The sequence below is a fragment of the Pyrus communis genome, chromosome 5 (genome assembly GCF_041283825.1).
Source record: "Pyrus communis isolate YQ-2024b chromosome 5, ASM4128382v1, whole genome shotgun sequence".
NCBI classification, from domain to species: Eukaryota; Viridiplantae; Streptophyta; class Magnoliopsida; order Rosales; family Rosaceae; genus Pyrus; species Pyrus communis.
The window spans coordinates 4,324,804-4,344,464 of record NC_142569.1 but is presented as its reverse complement, the minus strand read 5'-3'; the positions used below and the strand labels follow the sequence as shown (position 1 = coordinate 4,344,464).

General features: G+C 38.9%; 3 protein-coding genes and 1 long non-coding RNA gene across 9 annotated transcripts; 1 reads left to right on the top strand and 3 right to left on the bottom strand.

Annotated features, from left to right (window-relative positions):
* Window positions 1-248: 248 nt before the first annotated feature.
* On the top strand, window positions 249-2,376 carry LOC137724547 (coatomer subunit zeta-2). The gene is made up of 6 exons (XM_068463310.2): window positions 249-388; window positions 1,132-1,294; window positions 1,440-1,587; window positions 1,672-1,749; window positions 1,896-1,980; window positions 2,095-2,376. The coding sequence occupies exons 1-6, from the start codon at window positions 386-388 to the stop codon at window positions 2,152-2,154; spliced, it is 537 nt and encodes a 178-aa protein (XP_068319411.1). The 5' UTR covers window positions 249-385; the 3' UTR covers window positions 2,155-2,376.
* Window positions 2,377-2,390: 14 nt separating this feature from the next.
* LOC137724545 (uncharacterized) lies at window positions 2,391-6,242 on the bottom strand. 3 transcript variants are annotated; one of them, XM_088693862.1, is made up of 9 exons: window positions 5,997-6,045; window positions 5,693-5,774; window positions 4,834-5,564; window positions 4,470-4,658; window positions 4,270-4,361; window positions 4,004-4,063; window positions 3,832-3,901; window positions 3,057-3,260; window positions 2,391-2,967 (listed from the first exon to the last, which is right to left on the bottom strand). In XM_088693862.1, exons 3-9 carry the CDS (start codon window positions 5,470-5,472, stop codon window positions 2,581-2,583), a joined length of 1,641 nt encoding a protein of 546 aa, XP_088549988.1. In that variant the 5' UTR covers window positions 5,473-5,564; window positions 5,693-5,774; window positions 5,997-6,045; the 3' UTR covers window positions 2,391-2,580. The 3 variants fall into 3 exon arrangements, with proteins under 3 accessions (XP_088549988.1, XP_068319409.2, XP_088549989.1); XM_068463308.2 differs by lacking the exon at window positions 5,693-5,774 and having other exon boundaries at window positions 5,997-6,242; XM_088693863.1 differs by lacking the exon at window positions 5,997-6,045 and having other exon boundaries at window positions 5,721-5,846.
* A 511-nt stretch (window positions 6,243-6,753) lies between these two features.
* Window positions 6,754-8,813, bottom strand: LOC148696589 (uncharacterized). The gene is made up of 2 exons (XR_015962297.1): window positions 8,478-8,813; window positions 6,754-7,301 (listed from the first exon to the last, which is right to left on the bottom strand). It is a non-coding gene; the product is annotated as an uncharacterized LOC148696589 (long non-coding RNA).
* Window positions 8,814-11,085: 2,272 nt separating this feature from the next.
* LOC137725297 (uncharacterized) lies at window positions 11,086-18,488 on the bottom strand. 4 transcript variants are annotated; one of them, XM_068463936.2, is made up of 10 exons: window positions 17,086-18,488; window positions 16,356-16,399; window positions 16,096-16,210; window positions 15,865-15,982; window positions 14,687-15,291; window positions 13,987-14,269; window positions 13,623-13,899; window positions 12,961-13,122; window positions 11,845-12,306; window positions 11,086-11,710 (listed from the first exon to the last, which is right to left on the bottom strand). In XM_068463936.2, exons 1-10 carry the CDS (start codon window positions 17,282-17,284, stop codon window positions 11,399-11,401), a joined length of 2,577 nt encoding a protein of 858 aa, XP_068320037.2. In that variant the 5' UTR covers window positions 17,285-18,488; the 3' UTR covers window positions 11,086-11,398. The 4 variants fall into 4 exon arrangements, with proteins under 4 accessions (XP_068320037.2, XP_068320039.2, XP_068320038.2 ...); XM_068463938.2 differs by having other exon boundaries at window positions 11,086-11,707; XM_068463937.2 differs by having other exon boundaries at window positions 12,961-13,119.
* Between the last annotated feature and the right edge of the window lie 1,173 nt (window positions 18,489-19,661).

Below are 19,661 nucleotides of genomic sequence, written 5' to 3'. Positions count from 1 at the left end.
ATATTTTTTGAACTAATTTTTAATAAAAATGAAAGTGAATTCAAATGAAAAAAATATTTTCAAATAAATTTTTTTTATTTTAAAATATTTTTAGTTATTTTAAAAGCACATCTAAACGAGATATACTTTGCGAAGCTTTCACGGTAGGACCAGGACGTGACTGAGAAATATAAGAGAGATAACAGAGGCTGAAGTGAAAAATCGGATAAAATTGGTGGAACTATTATCAAATAAAATTAATTTCGGGGTTTTTTTTTTTTGGAAATAACGTAAAATTAAGTGGTGGGTTGGGGAAAGTATAAAGTTGAAAAAGCGTGTGCCGAAAACAAAAAAATTTCGGTGCTTTCTGCTGCTTCGTCGGAGACTCCGCTCTCCTCCGAACAAAATGGTCAGTTTCTTTCTCACTCCTCATCTTTCTCTCTCTTGAAATTCCAATTGATTTGGCAAATGTTTAGGGCTAGGGTTAGGGTTAGGGATTAGACATTGGTATCAGCTTCTTGATCTGTTTGTGAGTGGAATAGTTGGGGTCGGATCCAAGTTCCTTAGAACAGGATCTAGCAGATCCTGCAATTTTAACATAAATGAAATGCATATTTTTGAAATTAAGGTTATATCTGTATGTATGTATGCATTGTTTAATTGGAAGATAATAAATTGTTCAGATTTTATGTTTGTTTGTTCTTGTTGATTTGATGCTGTTAAATGACTCAAAATTAACAGATGAATGGCATACATGGTCCCATTTGCATTTGAGCTTGCAACTGAGTTACCGTAGCGGACCGTGATCCTGGGAAATGATTCTACTAGTTTTATGTGTTTGTTTGATCTTGTTCATGTTGTTATAAACAATGTAGTTGACATTGTAAACGGATCACACTTAAGATTTTAAGATGTTCAATATAAGCTTGTAAATGAGTTAACATAACCAACTATGATCCCGCGAGATCATTTGCGTGAACTTGTAGTGGAACATATTAAGTACAATTGTGCAATCACAATGTTAGATGTACACGATAAGCATGGATGAGGGAGATATCGGACCCTTTTGTAACGGTAGTGCTAGAATCAGTTGGTGCTGTGATCCTATAATGATTCATGTTTTGCAAATCAGTTATTGGTTGTTGATTGTAGGAGTCATGCCCTTCGATAAAGAACATCCTCCTCCTTGATTCCGAAGGGAAACGTGTGGCTGTCAAGTATTATTCAGAGGAGGACTGGCCAACGAATGCTGCCAAAGAATCTTTTGAGAAAGCTGTGTTTACTAAAACTCAAAAGACAAATGCACGGACAGAAGGTAATTTAAGCTTTATTTATTTCTGTACAGGTCATATGTCATCAAATTATTTGAATCCCTATCAACTGATATCCCCTCATATGAAGCATTGTGTTGTTTTGATTCGACCTGCGTCCATATTAATTTGTTGCTTCTTCCTGTACAGCTGAGATAGCAATGTTTGAGGGCACCATTGTAGTTTACAAGTTTGTTCAAGACCTTCACTTTTTTGTAACTGGAGGTGAAAATGAAAATGAGCTCATTTTAGCCACAGTTCTCCAGGGTTTTTTTGATGCAGTCGGCATTCTCCTGAGGTCTTTGTTCCCGTCATAAAACTTGATAATTTTTGCTCTCAAGTAGTTGTAATTTGATATTAATTTGGGCTCTCTTTTGTACAGAGGCAATGTGGACAAGAAGGAAGCACTTGAGAATTTGGATCTCATTTTACTATGCCTTGATGAAATTGTTGATGGCGGGTAAGCTAAATGAAAAGCTAGAATGATATAAGAACCAAGATTGCTACCTCTTGTTTAGATTGGTTGTACCTTATATCTTTTACGAATCATGACCCACTCGACCTCAAATCTCGCAGCCTGAGCCTAACTGTTTATTTTTTGTTCAGTATTGTTCTTGAGACTGATTCAAATGTTATAGCAAGTAAGGTTGCAAGTCATAGCATTGACGCTGGAGCTCCGTTGTCTGAGCAGGTATATCCGTTCGCTAGATAGTTAAACTTGACGTGTAAAAATACTGTGTCAACAACTGGATACTCCCTGCCACCAAATTTTATGTTGTTAATGTATGCATATCTCTTTTTGCAGACAATAAGCCAAGCATTGGCGACCGCCCGCGAACATCTAGCAAGATCACTTCTTAAATGATGTGTTGAAAGAGGAGAAGCAAGGAGAGAGGACATCAGTTTTGTATGTTTCTGTTCCATTACTGGTGTGCTTGATTTCCAGTATCGAATTAGCTTAAAATGCTGCGATGTTATCAAATTCGATTATCTTTGTAGAACTTGGTTAACCTGGACATCGGAAATGTCAATGGTTTACAATTTCATGTTCGCGATTTAAGATATACGGTTACATCTTTTTGATGAATTGAATGCCACATGAACTCACAAACGATCGTGATTGAACTATAAACTTTGTCAATAACACTTTCCAGAACTACGATATATCCGTTATACATCTATATTTCGTGAAGGCATCACCAGGAACCATACTCTTCCTATTCTCTTTGTTTCTGTTTCCGCAAAATCCGACTGTTGGTGTATAAACGGTACACCAACAATTGTATCATACTCACTGAATCATGACATAATCTGCATCACGTAGGAAAGCATCGCCGGCTGTTGGGGTTAGATTGTTGCGAGACGCATGTTTACGAACCACTTCATGATTCTCTGCCTCGTGCTGAAACATCTTAACCAACTCTTGAAGCTCCAACTTTCTAACCTCAACTTGCTCTCCAGTGACCGGTTTTTTCAACCCAAGGTAGAGCAGCCCGACCGCAATCAGCACAGTTCCTATAAAGATGAGAATGGCTGAAAATACACCGAAGGCATATGGAGCGTTCTCTGCACCCGGCATTCCATCAACATTAATTCCAAATAGCCCAGTGATGACCGAGAGCACAAGGCCGCAGCCACCAAAAACAGTCAGGTTGTGCGTCACTCGAAGGCTTCGATCCTGGTTTAACATTCAGGACGATAATTTTACAGTAAAAATATCCGAACAATGAAGAGTTTTACAGTTAAAACCTAAGAATGTGTACAGACCTGTAACCATGCACGAACAGTGCTCTGCATCACGTCCTGAATGGTAAATAAGCGGCCGCGAACTGCTTCTTGTTCCTCAATCATTTCCCTTGTACTCTTTCTTATTTGCTCTAACAAGGTTCTTGCGGCATTTCCTCTCAAATGTTGGAGAAGCTCGAATACAATCTCTTCTCGTGCATGAAGTGACCACTTCACTCTGATAACCTGCAATGGAGAGTTTGCTAACAAAATCTATTAATTTGAATGGCAGGGTAACCTCAAAGGACAGTCAAACAAAATGTTTCTACTGACTGCCTAGATGCTAAACCTAAATGTTAGCCGGACTCGATTTTTCCACTTCAACAGGGAAGGGGTATTGAAGGCCATAGGGAATACGATACCACATGCATATGGTGGCTACGGGTTATATATTACGTATGCACCCAATCACCAAGTATACAGTTAGACCCGTAGAAATAATGGGAGTAGGGTAGATTCAGTAACATCTTAAGAAAATATATTCCTTTCCGACTGACTCAGTTTCTTGCTTCCATTTCGATGTGCAAGATCTGTACATTAGTATATCACTCAGTCACTCACACAGCCGCACCCCAACGGCTCATAGAAGCCAATTGTCTTACTAGGAGTGAGATCCAACGGCTCATAGAAGCCATTCTCTTACTAGAAGTTCAGGTTTTTCATCTTTGCTAGATCCTTTCAACAAGAATAAACACAAATATATAATCGAGCAATTTTCACATCAACCGGAATTTGCTAGCAAGGAGATACAGCATACCTGTGTCGATAGCTTTCTGATTTCTTGGTTGAGGATCACAGTGAAAAGATTCATATCCTCATGGTTTCTCCTATTAAAAAAGAAGGTAAAGTCATAAGTGAAGTACAAACTAAATAGTAATTAACGACGTAATGTTACTTTACAAGGAATGGTTGTATGCATATGGAAGAACCTGTCCATAAATTTTAATTCAACCTCATCTGCTGCTCCAAATATGGACTTACGGAATAACCTGAAACAGCGGAGACATTTAAGGCAACCACAAGTCAGGGAATAAAAAATGACAAACATGTAACAATGCATACATAACATTATGGACAACGGAAGAGAATTAGTTGTGGTACATGCATGAGCCAACACCAATAATTGATGTGCCATTTCCACAGTAGGTAGGCTGCTGTAATGTTTGCTAAATCAGAATGATAGTGTTAAAGTTACCTGTCATCCCATCGAGAAAGGCGGCAAGCTAGATGTGCTATGACTTCATGCACTGTTCTCGGTGCATTATAGCCTCCAGTTGAAAGAAGTTCCTAACCATATCAAAGGATTAAACCACCAATTTTTAAGTTCAATGCACAAACAACGTAACACAGTAAGAAGATCAAAGCCAATGAAAGGATCAATCAAGGATGAACAACCTGAACTTCTGTGATACCCAACACATTTATACTTGACACAGAGCCTTTGATATGCAAAACCGTTACAAGGAAGTTTTGCGCTTGCCACGATCGAAGCACAATGGGGACATCATCCTCATCAATAAATGGATTCCCAGCAGACTGACCCAAAAGCTCAAATAGCAACCCCCCAGCAACCCTAACTGGGACCTGGATAGAGGCATCAAAGCATGTTCAAAATCAACTCTTCAACAAAACCAGATTCCGAAAAAGTTTGAGCTGAAAGCCGGTCACTTTGTTACAATCCTGCGAATTACTGCAACAGGCTTTACAAACCAATACTACTAATTATTTAGCAATTTCAGATATAACAAACGCAATTTACCTCGTATAGCAGGTGCTTCATCCTGTCACTGATAAGTCGACTTTCATCTCTTAAAGCTAAGCCAACTGCAGGGTGAAGCCACTGGGCATTCCTGAGCCATGCTTCAACCGTGGGGTGGCCTGCAGAGACATGGCACCACCAAATGGGCCCTGCCGGACGCTCCCAATACGGAGCTGCTAAATCTGCAACAGTGAAGTCATCTTCACCATCCATCACAACCTGCTGAGAGGGCCAACTAGCATTTGCTTGCACAGTTTGTACAATTTCCGAAATCCTAACCCACCCAATTGGAACCCAATGACCACCCTCAAATCTTTCGATATCCTGAACTTGGCCTGATTGCTGGCTTCTATCTTCCATTTGGGATGGAGAATCAGAAAATCCGTAAGAAGGAACGCACACCCTTTCTTGCTCACCATCTGCTTGTTGTTTGATCGGGATCCTTGGACCAGGTTTTGAACTGATTGGTTTCTTCCGGCTCCGAATAAACTCAAAAGCACAAATAAGCCCATCTTTCCAAAGATCACTCCCAGGCATTGGATCTCTACTAGGACTATTTCTATGGTTATCCGGTTTCTTCGTGTTATTGCAATGGGAAGAAGAACCGTTCTCCCCCACCCTACTCTTTCTGTGTTCCATCAGTGCACATAACAATCAGCTAATATTCTCAGAAGCCCAAGGAGAACGGACAATCACAACGTTCAGTTGCAATTCTTGATCACAGCTAAATACTGCAATGTTTGGAAAAATTATCAAAACCTGACTACAATTAAATAATGAATTATAATTTCAGTCCATGGATTGCAGTTTGCAGTTTGCATTCATAATTTTGGACAGCATAACTGATAAAGATTCAAACTTTCCATCTCTGAGTGTCAAAAATTTACAGACATTGCAACCTGCAAGGCTCCAAGTCCAAGCTAAACAAGGAAACAGAAGAACTTGCAAGCAAACAAATAAAATCTACCCATATAAGCAAACAGACCCAGAAAGCAAATATAAGAAATACCCAAGAAACAAAAATCAAGTGGGAGAGAGAGAAAATTGTCCCTGAAAAATTAGAGGGCAAAAAAAATGATGAATTTAAATGGTAAATTATGGGTTTTTGAGTGAATAAAAGATGATTTCTATCTCTAGGAAATGAGATGAGAGGAGGAGCTTACCCAGGAAAGAAGGTAACAGTGTTGCTCAAATCCAAAAAGGCAATGCCTTTGTTTGATTTCTGCAGGAGAAAATGTTGAAAAACTTTAACTATGCGAAAAAGGGAAGGACGTGGAAAGGCTACGAACGTTGTTTTCTTGTAGGTGGTGTGCATTTACACCGCCATAACTGTTCGAATACACCGCCACCCACAAAACATCCTCCAAGCCTAAGGGGATAAATTCGTTACGGCACGTCTGGATTCGATTTTTGGTATCACACGACTAAAATGACATTATAAGTCTTTTCGATTTTCAAAAGAGTTGGTTCTGAAAATTTGGAATCCTAGGTGAGCCTTCGAAGTGGGGTCATAGATTCTTTGACGTCTAACCCTTTATACATTGTATGTATAATAAAATATTTGTTAGATATATGAAAATTTTTATTTTTAGATCAAATATCATTAAAAATTAATATCAAAAAAATATATATACAAACATTACTTAAATATTTAGACACAAATGCACTAATTAAGTTTACATAATCTAGTTTTTTAACCAATCCTTTATCAATTGATAAAATAATTAGCCCATTCAAATTTTCTTATAACATAATTGATCGAAAATAACATTTGAACTTTAATTTTAAAAAACTTCTTTTTACATAGGCAACTGTAATTGGTATTATAACAAATTTCTATAAACAAAGACTCAAAGACTCAAACTTTGTAAACTTGCTATTGAACCGACACAAAGTTTTAATGTTAATATATATGGGTAATGTTAGGAAGATAAAATTTATAAATAAATAATGTGTCATGAATAAGAATAAGCACGTTTATTAGTTCTTAAGTAATAAATCAATTATTAACTTACATGTTCTTTAGTTTACAAAATATTAAGAGGCCCTTAGGGCCCGACCCGTAGCACAACAATTGAAAAACCGGTAGGATCGTATACGAAGGTTAATGAAGTCTTGCGGGTCGACACATCACCAGCCGTTGGGTAAGTTACTCCGAGACACTTTGTTACGAACCCCGGCGGTGTTTCTCTCGAGCTGAAACTCCTTTAACTTTTGAAGCTCCAACTTTCTGTCTCGAACTTGCTGTCCTGTGACAGGCTTTTTCACCCCAAAGTAGAGCAACCCGAGTGCAATCAGGACGACTCATGGAACGACGAGGAGGGCTGAAAACAAACCGAAGGCATAGGGTGTGTACTTTGTCCCGGGGATTCCATCGACATTGACTCCAAATAGGCTGATGATGGTGGAAAGGACAAGGCCGCAGCCGCCGAAGATAGTCAGTTATGCGTCACTCGAAGGCTTCTATCCTGCATTAACTTTGAGGAGACGATGAATAATAATAAAGACTTTAACGAATAATATTCATTTTAACGAAAAATTTACATTAAAAAGTCAATTCTGGTATTATTTATTTATTTATTTTCAATGTTAAACTTTTTTTTATTAGTTTTCCTATAATAATGTTACTTTAGTCTAAAGAAGGGTTTTCAATTGCACTGTTTAAATGAACAGTGTTTGGGACCCAATTTCATTTTATTTACGACCATGCCACTGAGTTTTTGTACCACTGCTTTTGCTGCTGGGTTAGTTCGTTTTAGGCTGTGTTTGCTGGGCTTACCCCAGTTGTTAATGAGGCCGGCCCTTTGGGTGTTCAAACGACGAAAATATTCATCTAGGGTTAGGATCACGCGGCTAGAATTAAAGAGTTGCTGGCCACTTTTGTCATCTTAATTTTGGGATTGGGATTGATGGTGAGGGCAGACAGAGAGGGACAGTGGCCACGCCGCTTGCAGAGGGAGAGAGTGATAGAGAGAGATTTCGTGCGGATCTTCGATTCAGGAGTGGGAGGGTGACAGTGAGAGAAACCGAGAGAGAGAGATTTCGTACGGATATTCCAAAGGTGCTACAAAGTCTTTTTCGTTGCTTTGTGTGGAAACTATTCATGCATATTGAGACTAATACATTCGACGCCCACAGCAAAGCGCGGGCATATTTTCTAATGGAATCTAACGAAAGCAAAGGTTTCCAATTTATGTTGCCAGGCAGTAAAAAAGTGGGCAGAGTGAAAACAAGCTACAACCGACTGCTTTCCCTCAAAAAATAGACATTCGATACTCCAGAACAAGTGAGAACCAACCATTATCAATATCGAGATGTAAGTAAAAGGTTTAATGGTCCACATACAAAGGTAAAGCCACGAATAATCACATACAGAAAACATCCATCAGCATTATAGCATAAACAAATGCCAAGTTTACAAATCAACTCAACAAAGAATAATCACATACGTATGATGTACTGTATATGTACATCTACTTCAACTGTATTATTGGTGAATTTGGAAAAAAGGTGTGAGCAACAATAAGAGACAAGCAGAGGATGCTTCTTCCTCCAATAATCATGCATGCATGAGATAGTTCGCATTTATTTTCCCTTGAGCTAATAATGGAGATGAGATTGGAGGAAAATGAGACACTTTTTACCTTTCATGTTTGATTCCGAGGGATTTGGGCTTAGATGAAATGGAGGCGTGGCTCTTTGAAATTCGAAGCGAGAGGGCGAGACTTGCAGACATGGAGGTGTGGGTTCTTTTGGTTTTGAATTGCAGGTGGAAATGACCAAAAGCGAGAGAGGCTTGAGTGGAGCAGCTTCCACAGAGAGAGGCCAACAGCTGCTATGGTGAAGAATGAGAGTGAAGCTGTTAAACCAGCTTTTATAACTGCATTTGTTGGGGTTTGACACACGTGGGAGCTAGCACGTGTGGCTCCATGTGTTTCGTGCACAGCTCAGCTTGTACCCCGAGGTCTTGAGTTCGAATCCCGATGGATTCATTCCTTTTATTTTTCTTTTAGTTTTTGTTTTGTTTCTTATTTTATATTCTGTTTAGTTTATTTTCTATTTTTATTTGTGTCGTAATGTAATATTTTAGTTACTTTTTTTTTCTTTTTTCCACACCTTGAGGACAGTGTGTGATTTAATTTTGGAGGTGGGAAATAAGAAATTAGACTGCTTCTGCTTCTGCTAGGATGGTTCGATGTCGATTTGGATATTGGACAGACAGAGCCATCCTGCCAAATCACGACCTTTTGATATCAGTTTCCTCAAGTCCAGCGGCGGCACCGCAATCTATCTCGTCCGTCCATCCGTACAGTCGAAACGACGGAGGCGGTTCAACAATCGGCCCGTCCTTTTTGATCCACAAATCTTCTGCACCTTCCTTCCTTCACGGATTGGCAGGTGCCGGTTGGGGTTCATCGGGTTGTGGCCGGTTCCCGAATTCGAAAAGGAAGAGAAAAGGAAAAGAAAATAAGAGACGCTCACCAGAAGCCTCTACAAAAGAAAAGCATAGGAAAAAAGGGCAAAAAAGTAGAGGGAAAAAAAAAAGGAGAAAAAGAAGAGAAAAGAGAGTCGGAGGGAGAGAGAAGTAGAAGAACCATGAAAAGCAAAGTAAAACAGAAGAACCAACCAACAAGCAAATAACAAATGCTAAAGTTTACCTAAAGAAACAAGAGAACAACCATGAAAAGCAAAACCATGTGAAAAGTTAGAAGAAAGGTACGTAATGAAGAAAAGAGAAGTGCTTGTGCGACGATAAAACAAGAGAGGGAGAAGCTTAGGCCATATTCAATCAAAAGGAGGGTCAAAATGTTTTCTTTAGCCCTATAGTGCTACAAAAAATTATATTTTAATAAAAAGTGATGGACCATATTTTATACCATCTCGTACAGAGGAGACCAAAGATCCATAGGTGAAACATAACTCTTTGATAAAAAATCATCTCCAACTGAGGGGGCCAAATAGTCATAGGTTAAACATAATTTATTATTTTAATTAAATTAATACGGTTAAATTAAACTATCATATTAAAATAAGATTTTCAGACATATTTTGAGTGTCACTTGTCGCCAATGAATAAGCCTCCAAATTTCTTATTTTTATATATTCTCAATAATTTTTTGGATATGATTTCAAGTGGCATATGTCGCTAATGTGAGTAACTTTTCAGATTTCTTATCTTTATGTAATCTTAATAATTTTTCTGATAGGATTTCGAGTGCCACATGTCGAGATGTAATGGGTTGTGAAAATTTTAGATAGGATTCTTATCCACATGGCACTTCTTATTTTCAGCTTTCAATGTTGTATGAATGGTGTAGGTATTTATAGGGAAAAAAATATAAAATTCATCCAAAAAAAAAAAATTCAAATTCCAACACTAACCTGACATTAGCTAGCCGTTGCTAACTGGTGTCATGATGACGCTCGGTAGGCGTTGGCATTCAAATGGGCTGAGCTAGAGTGCTGGCAAAATGTCAAGCTTAACATTCTGGAGCTGGATGGCTGGCAAAATGTCAAGCTTGACATTCTAGCGTTGGATGGCTGGTTGGAAATAGCCAGCCCGCTGGCCTGATTTGAGCCTCATAGGGTCCACAAGCCCTTTGACCTAGCCTTTAATTGGAGACGGTTTTCGTGTCATTCCAAACTATTTTTAGCCCTATGACCCTTTGGTTGGATCGGTTAGAAATGTTCTTGGTTACTTACCACAAAATGAAGGTGGCAGGGTGAAGTTCAATTTAATTTCCATTCTTTTTCCTGAGAAATGTTTAAAGCTTGGAACTTTTAAGTTGTAGGAAGCTCCTCAATTCATTTGAGTGTGAATTCCTCTTTAGAAAGACAATAAGTGGATTGTCCGACAATTCTGTCCCACTTCTTAGGAACACAAGCTCTATATGTAGGTCACACAGGCCTCGCTCTTTAGTCAGTGAGTTCGACAGTCCATCTGATTCAACTGTCGAACATAAATTATTCTACCGTTTGACCAAAAAAAATTTTATTAGATCAGGAACTTGTCTCGCTCTATACTCGATGAGTTCGACAGTTCACCTGATTAACTAGTTGAACATAAAAAATTCTTCTCCCGTTTGATCAAATGTAATGTTACTAGATCAAGAGCTAGTTAGTAAACCCGCAAGCGTTTTCTACGCATTGTGATTTACTCTCTAATTTGTATTTAGCTAAGAAATGCACAAATTTCATTCGGAGGAGACTACGGGAAAAACCAAAAACACAACTGAACAAGAAAACAGGAGAGAAAAGAAACGAAAAGGATCGTAGTAAAATATCCACTAATCCAAATTAGCACACTTGTTTTTACCTAAGGTAACAGGTTAAACATGGTGAGCAAGAAAACAATATCTAGAAATACAATCTCTCTCGTGGCACAGGCACAGGCACGGGGACAGGGACAGGGCAGCAGCCAAGCCAAGCTCTCTTCCTCTTATGACCAAATAATGATACATGATGACGATTATTCCGACCGCAGTAAACGCCTCTGATCGGCCACTTTCAAACTCACTACGAGACCCCAAAAAAACCTTGAGGAGAGGGAGGAGATGACTGGGAATTAGTAGCTGTTCTGCCATAGCTGCTGTTGCGACTGCTTCGAGGGTTGGCCACCTTGTGAGCCGCCCAGGGATGCGTCCCTCGAACTTTGCTGCTGCTGGTGTTCTAGGGACATCCCGGTTTGAGAGTGATAAAAGTTAGGGTAACCGAGAGTTCCAGCATACTGCTGTGAAGGCGGTGGTTGCTGAGCTTGCCGGAACCCTGCGTGCTGTTGATTCTGCCCCTGAAAGCTGTAATAGTTGCTGGCTGGAACAGCGGACATTGCTCGGGAACCAGGTCCATGAACCCACATGCCCGAGTTATCATTTTGCTGCTGACAAAGAAAAAAGAACAAGAAGAATGAGTTTTACTGATTGCAGAATAGTAGTTGTTTGCTTTGAGAATATACTGTTAAACGAACGAAAGGATAAGCACTTTCATGAGTTTTTAACCAAGATAACAAATTACCTGCTGAAGTGAGATCAAATGGCTATTGTCCTTGTACTGAGGGTTTACAACATCGTCATAGCCCATCGTAGAGCCTGTAGGTGCCGAGGGTGGATTCAAAGGAAAGTTTCCACCAGGAATGCTGGTTGAACTACTGAACCCATAACCTGGCGGAATATTAGCAGACTGAGGCAAACTGCTAACAGAGACGCTATTTTTATACTGTGGGAGAACTGCAGCCAGAGACTGATGATATGTGCTGTTACCAGTAAATTGCTGCTGGAAAGCTGACGGCATATATGTGTAGCTCTGAGGCAGGAAAGGATAACCGATCATGTTTGAAAAATGCCCTAGCGGAAGAGTAGGTTGAGAATAAGGGTGCACAGCAAGGTGTTGTGGAAGAGCTGGTCCAGTAGCAACATTAGCACCAGGCAGGCCCTGTGGAGTAGGCTGAGGTGCAGAAATACCACCAGCTCTCAATGCCTGTGTAACCACAATAAAACAATTGGAAGAAAATTTGAGATCTCTAACATGTCCGGATTTGATCAGAGCAATAGAGAAATAAGTTGACCAAAAAAACCTCGAACAAGAACAATTTCGTTATATCGACTTGTCGTACATAACAAACACACGCAATACAGAAAACAGAGGCAACTAACCAAACAATTTCAAGAAGATTTCCACAGCAATGGAACATGCACACGAAATACAGAAAACAGAGGCAACTAACCAAAGAAAATGTGCAGGCTGACAAGAAATATGTAATTAGAACGGATAAGTAATGAATCTTTCCCTTAAGAAACTAAGGATATAACTTTAGCAGAATGATGATGAGTTAGCACAAGACAACCAATTTCACAAATAATCCATGGCCTCTATATAACATAATGAATACAATGCAAAATTTCAGCCAACTTAAACTAGTTTGACTATGTTACAATAAGTTTCTTGGATTTAAGCATGAATCTCAGTCAACAAGAATGTGTTAACATCTGCACGTAATTCTTTTTCTTTGCAAGCATAAGAAACGTACATCCACAATGTAAGTTGTAAAAATGTTCTAGTATTTTTATGCCAGTCAAACTATCAACTAAAAGAATAATTGATAAGCTTAATACACAATATTAAGGAAGAAACCTCTGCCATGGAGATGGTGGGACCGCTGATAGAAGAAGCCGCACTGCCATACTTTGTGGGCATAGATTGGGTCATGGGGAATGGTGAGTATGGAAAATCCTCCCTTGCAGCTTGAGCACTTGAAGCTAACAGAGTGCTGGGCAATGAATTTGTATATGCCTGCTTTAAAGAAAATATGAGAAACGAGACTCAACTAACAGTAACAAACAGGATTTGCAAAATGCAACCACATCACTCTAAGACAAACAAACACACCAACAGAACCGAATGATCTAAGGTATGATGATACTAAAGGTTAAGCTTCATCTCATGCCCCTTTTATCTTCCAGTTTTAATTTTCCAATGCTTATGTAATGTATATAACAATGTGAACATACAGACAAAACACACTCGCAACACTTGGTAATTAAAAAAAAAAAACATACAATACATTCAGCACTAGCATTACATGTGATGTATATAATGATGTGAATCTAAAGACTCCAATGCAGTCGATCTAAAGGCTCTAACATGTAAGATCTCCAGGTCCAATGATGTTGGCATCCCAACCAACTGGCAATATATTGCTCAAACCAGAATCAATTATTATGTGGAGACTGCAATAGTACCTCAAAACAATTAACACAACAAATAAAATTAAAAAAAATAGTTCACCGCCTTACCATCACATTCGAAAAAGGAGCCATATTCTGCATCTGCGAGCTTGTCTGTTGGTGAGAAAATGCCGCATCCAATTGTTGGGAGTTCTCATATGCAAACCCAGGTGCAGAAGAGAACACATAATGATTCCCCTGATCAGGTTCATGGGTTTCTTGTTTCAAGATCTCTGCTTGTGAAACTGAAGGAGATTCATAATCTCCAGCACTGGCTACAGTTCTATGAACTAGATTTTCGTCCGAGGCATTCATGAGATGCTCATCTCCATAATACTCAGGATTTCTGCAGGAAAAAAAAAAAAAAAAATTCTTAAGATGGTGCTAAACAACCAACAATAAAATCAAGGGAATTATTATCACCAGGTCATACCTTGCATCTGAGTGTGCAATTGCAGAAACATCTACGACCCCAGATGTCTCTTCAAAGTTACTTTCCTGTGGCTCTGATGCAAATGAATCGGAGCTAGGAAGAGCAGGATCTGGGCCAGATCGGAAACTTCCAAAGCTCAAGTTCAAGACATCTGGAGTATGAAGCTGAAGGTGATTAGGAATGACCACAGGAGGTTTTTCTTCATCAGGAGCTGCTCCCCTATCATCGTTTTGTAAATTAAGTTGCTGCAAGTTTGCAGCCACTGATGACACATCTTCTTCAGCTGGGGAAAAAAAGGGAAGACAATTTCTTAAAAGCGGCATTCAGCATTCTGGAATTTATTAAACTTTAAATTAGCAACCTCGCTATCCAGAGAAAAAATTAGTTATAATTTATGGAAAAGAAAAAAACTGTTCAGGTCAAAATCCACCAAATTAGAGTATTAAGCTTTTCTTCCCTGATTCAAGATACTAACTTCAAAGCACATGTTGCAACTGAGTTTTCAGTTACAAATAACCCCTTAAAATACTCTTTGCAGAGTAACATAAACCTTCATCACAATATTTCCATATCTTTATGCAATGTTCGTATTGAAATATATAGTGGAACTTTGAGAAAAATATAGGTCAGAAAGAACAGCGGAAAAAGACGTTGCAGGACAAACCCAAGGAAAAAAAAAAAAAAAAAAACATCAGGTTACCTTCATTCTCCTCGAAAGCATGCCTCTGTGGTTGGTAGGAATTTATGTCTTCATACAAGTTATTATCAAAATTAGATGCACCTCCGGAATTATCTTCTTGTAAATGTCTACCAGATACAGAAGTAGGCTCATTATGGCTTGGAAGTGCCTCAACAGAATCATCTTCTTCCACCTCAACCTCATCTATCTGGGATCTTATAGGTTGATTAGCTCTATCGATGGGCAAGTTAGATGAATCAGCATACAGCTCAGAGTTTGTGGGTGCCCCAAGAACAGAGGACATGCTAACAGATGGTGGATCAATCAAGGGCCACTCATCATTGGTCGCTGACAACTTCGGAACATGATCTTGCGGTGAATGCAAATTGTAATGCAATGATGCTGCAGGAGGTGCCCCATCATGATGATTACCACTATGATTATGGGGGTTTGGCAGGGTGGTAGCCTTGGCTTGCGGCCTGCCCATCTTAACAATGTCAGCCATGGATACTTGACCTGGAACCCCTCCCCATGCAGACTGATATCCTGAAGAAGGCTGTGAGAATGACGATATTCCATCATCTGTGCTCAATGTTGGCACTTTGTTTTCACTCCCCACAGAATCGCTGCAACAGATTTACAAACAGATGAGCAACACATCGAGTATGCATCATCCCCATGTTTTTAACATGAATAGCAACATGAATAGGAATCTATACCACCCCAAGGGCTATGGAAGTAATAAAAAAATGATCAGCTAGAGAAAAACTGCTAGAGACAAACAGACATGCAAACAAACCATGTATGATTAATGTAGAGCATGTTTTCACAAAGATATGAAGATGAGGGAACTTCCTCCGCAATTTTCATGTCAAGATTCGAGACATAAAAAAGGCCTAATTGCATTATTTACTTCTTTTACAATTGAAGTATGTCCAGAAGAGCATTAATATATTGAACAGAAAGTTGTTAGAAATGAAGTGACCTGTAACAGTGAAAGTGAAGTGCGACAAGACACTCAACAGATAAAAGCTTTCTTTGAAAAATTCAAATACTAGTTTAAAAAAGAGAACCAAAGAACATGAACAAACAGATGAGGGTTAGCAACTTTCTCAAAATTAATAATTATATTATTTAGTTGCATTTTATGCTTCTAAATCAGAGAAAGAACTATCAGTTTGAGGTTTTATAGTTATAACCTGTATGATGTAGGTCGTCGACCTGTGTGATGTCCTGCCATGCCAGGCGCAGAACCTGGATACGCATGTGTCCCATTTTCCTTCTTGTATGCAGACTTACCATGCGAAAAACCAGAATCTGAGGGGGAAAAGAAACAGATAGGTGAGACTAAGTTTATCAACGTTCTGTAGAAATTTTCAAACTGTGTAAACAGCATTATCCAACTTTAATTGCATCGGTCTGTCACATACCATTAGAGCTAAAGTGGTTTGATCCGCCACGTGCAGAATAACGGTCACCACCTCTAGCACCATAACTTGAAGTGTTACTTGCCCCACGGGACCTGGAATCTGTCGGCTCCTTACTCTGAAGAAAAATATGAGTGTGTGTGTTACGTTAGAAAGGATAGGATAAAATAAAATCTTCTCAGTACATAAACCATGAAGAGAGCAAGGATGGGAGGTAAATGACAAAACATGAACTTGAAATTAGGCAAATGACACGCACGGACCTCTTTTTTCTTTTCTCGTTTGCTCTTCACTTCATGAAAAGGATCTACACAAGTTACAAGCTTTACATCAGAAGCAGTTTCAACAAAAACCATACACACACACACACCAAATCACATTCATATAAGCACTAAGACCTCCACATACTCAACCTACGAAACCAAAAATTACAGAAAAGAGATCATATTTCAACTTTCAACCACGATTTTGCCGAGCAAGAATCACAAGAAGCATGCTTCAAGGACATAATTGATGTTTTAAACAACAAAACTCGTAAAAAACTCATTGATTTCATTTCTTCCAAAGCATGATTTTTCAAACAAGATGAGTGAACGAGTGCGAGTGAGAAAGATGGGAACCCAGAAAATAACTAAATAAACAAAAACCCAAAAGGGGGAAACAGCCCAGCAAAGCATGACATATATATTTTTCGAAAATTGAAAGACCAAATAGTAGGGAAAGCACAAAACTTGATAAATCAAATGAACAATTTCCTTCAACCCAATAAATATTTTTCCTTTTATAATCCAGAAAATCCACTGGACTGTCACCAATACTACAGCTATGCCTCAGTCCAATACTAACTTTTTGATTTGCCCTAAAATAGAAAAAACCCGAAACTTCAAATTCAAAATAAAATTTTGACAAATAAATTTGAAAAGAGAGAAGATTTTAGAGAGAGAAAGTGAGGAGAGAGAGATAGAGAGAGAGAGAGAGGGATAGGGGGTGGACCTTGGGCCAAGAGGCGATTGACGGCTTCGTTAGGGTCCATGTTACAGTCTTTAAGCATAGCGTAGATCTCCTGCTCAGTGCAGTTATTCACAATCTCCTTCAAGCTCTGCACCATCTTCCGAGACCCCGCCGGTATGCTGGAAATCCCAGTATTGCCCTTGCCATTGCTGGCCACGCCTCCGCCGCCTCTCCCGCTCATTCTCTCTCTCCCCTTCTGTGAGAAAACCCTTATTAGATCTGAGACTGCCGATACGGCAACGTATTGGATTTACAGCTGTTCGTCTCCCTCTCTCTGAGTTTCCGCCGCTGCTGCCAAACAGAACGCAAGGAGGAAGAAGATGAAGATAACAATCCAAATTCTCTCTCCTCTCTCTCTCTCTCTCGGGGCACCGAAAACCCTTTCCTTTCGCTCTTTCTTTTTTCTTTCCTCTGTGAGTGTGCAGATTTTTTAATTAATTATTATTTTCGGCTTCACGAATTTAAAACCCCACTAAAGTAAATTACATGGTGATTAGTCCCTAGGGCGGACACGGATCCTCAAGATCCTCTTTTTAGGATTCAAGATAAATCAATCATGTTCGTTTATCATCTATTATAAGATTATTTTTTGTTATATATTATTTATATTTATTTTTAAATTAAAATTTTAAAATAATTTATAACCATAAGATGTACAATAAACAAATATAATTAATTGATCTTCTCGATCTCTACAAAGAAAATCCAAAGAGGATCCTATTCCCCCTGGGTCATTACTAAAACGAATTGTAAATTATAAATTTTTTTTTTTGAAACACAAAAAAACAAAAATTATATATATATAAATAATTTGACTTTTTGTTAATTGGCATCAACCTATCTTTGTCTCATACCAATAATTTAGCACTACAATGTCAAATTATCAATATGAACCGTCACAAGTGGCTCTGTGGTTGGAAACAAATTTTAAGCCCGTATTTTACGTAGTATGTTTTGAGTTTGATTCCTAACACATTTGAATCATAATATATTCCACATAGCACATTTTGTATTTGCTTTATAACACTCCTGAATCACACGACGATGACGAATACCATCTCCAACCCTTGGGTTAAACTTAAAATTTATGATTTAAGCTAACTCAATCTTTCTCCAATAGATGGGCCTAAAATAAGTTTTGGGTTTAAAACTAAAATTTGGGCAAATTTAACCCTAAATTTAGACCAAATTAAACCCTAAATTTAGGTTTTAAACTAACTCAATCATTATTCAATAGTTGGGACTAAAATATTTTTTTAGTTAAAAAATTTGGGCAACTTTAAATTTTTAAATACATTACATCTAAATTTTCAAAATTTAGGCAACTTTAAAGTAAAATGGCTGGTCCACCAAAATTTAGGTTTTTTTTTTTTTTTTTTTTTTTTGGGAACAAATGATGTATCTATACTATGAGGTTAGAGAGTAAATGTGACAGCCCGTCCCGAATTATTCGTCTGTGAGTGTGAAATGATGATTTTTCCCTTAGTGGGTATTTGTCAACTGACACACCTCGACCAAAATCAAGGCGTGCTGGCCGTCACGTTTGTAAGGGTTTTGAGTCTCATCCGTACAAGTGAGAAGGAAAGAGAGAGAGATAGAGAGAGATACACGGCGGAGGAAGGAGATGATGTGGATGTGGGTGAGTGTGTGGTCTAGATGCAACCAACAAAACCACAAAACAATCACCCCAAAATGACAAATACCCACCAAGGGCAAAATCGTCATTTTTCACACCTACGGTGCGAATAATTCGGGACAAGCTATCATAACTTTTCAAATTGACACACCGCGACCGAAATCAAGACGAGTTGGGCGTCACGCCTTGATTTTGGTCGGGGTGTGTCAGTTTGGTATCAGAGCACATAAAGCCTAAGTGCAGTCCAGAAGAATGAATACTAATTACACAACACCCAAAGATGATCCTACATTTATCATCTCCTTCCCCCCGTGTATCTCTCTTTGTCTCAAACTCCCTCCCTCTCTCTGTCTCTCTCTGTCTCTCTCTTTCCTTCTCACTTATACGGACGGGACTCAAAACCTTTACAAACGTGACGGCTAGCACGCCTTGATTTTGGAGTTAGCGGCCATTATCTTTGCTTTGAAGATGTGGAGACATTATCTTTATGGAGATTTGTATCCTTGGTTGTTCTTCAATTACTAGTGGTTTGTTTGACTTGTTGTTATGAATTTTGAGATGAAATTTTCTTAAGGGGGGTAGGTTGTGACAGCCAATCCCGAATTATTCGTACCGTATGTGTGAAATGACGACTTTGCCCTTGGTGGGTATTTGTCATTTTGGGGTGATTGTTTTGTGGTTTTGTTGGTTGCATCTAGGCCACACACTCACCCACATCCACATCATCTCATTCGCTCGTGTATCTCTCTCTGTCTCGAACTCCCCCTCTTTCTCTCTTTCCTTCTCACTTGTACGGACTGGACTCAAAACCCTTACAAACGTGACGGTCAGCACGCCTTGATTTTGATCGGGGTGTGTCAGTAAATTAAGTCTTATAATGGACTAGCAATAATATGGTTCAAATTCACCTTTGGCGAGAATC

What these genes read in the sequence shown, in the direction of transcription:
- LOC137724547 (XM_068463310.2), top strand. An exon ending in GATGAAATTGTTGATGGCGG is followed by an intron (nt 1,750 to 1,895) that starts GTAAGCTAAATG and finishes TTTTTTGTTCAG; the next exon opens with TATTGTTCTTGAGACTGATT. An exon ending in GAGCTCCGTTGTCTGAGCAG is followed by an intron (nt 1,981 to 2,094) that starts GTATATCCGTTC and finishes CTCTTTTTGCAG; the next exon opens with ACAATAAGCCAAGCATTGGC.
- LOC137724545 (XM_068463308.2), bottom strand. Translation starts at nt 5,472, where the DNA reads ATGGAACACAGAAAGAGTAGGGTGGGGGAGAACGGTTCTTCTTCCCAT. An exon ending in TGGGTATCACAGAAGTTCAG is followed by an intron (nt 4,362 to 4,469) that starts GTTGTTCATCCT and finishes TGATATGGTTAG; the next exon opens with GAACTTCTTTCAACTGGAGG. An exon ending in GAATTAAAATTTATGGACAG is followed by an intron (nt 3,902 to 4,003) that starts GTTCTTCCATAT and finishes CTTTTTTAATAG; the next exon opens with GAGAAACCATGAGGATATGA.
- LOC137725297 (XM_068463936.2), bottom strand. Translation starts at nt 17,284, where the DNA reads ATGAGCGGGAGAGGCGGCGGAGGCGTGGCCAGCAATGGCAAGGGCAAT. An exon ending in AACGAGAAAAGAAAAAAGAG is followed by an intron (nt 16,211 to 16,355) that starts GTCCGTGCGTGT and finishes ATTTTTCTTCAG; the next exon opens with AGTAAGGAGCCGACAGATTC. An exon ending in CGACGACCTACATCATACAG is followed by an intron (nt 15,292 to 15,864) that starts GTTATAACTATA and finishes AATCTGTTGCAG; the next exon opens with CGATTCTGTGGGGAGTGAAA.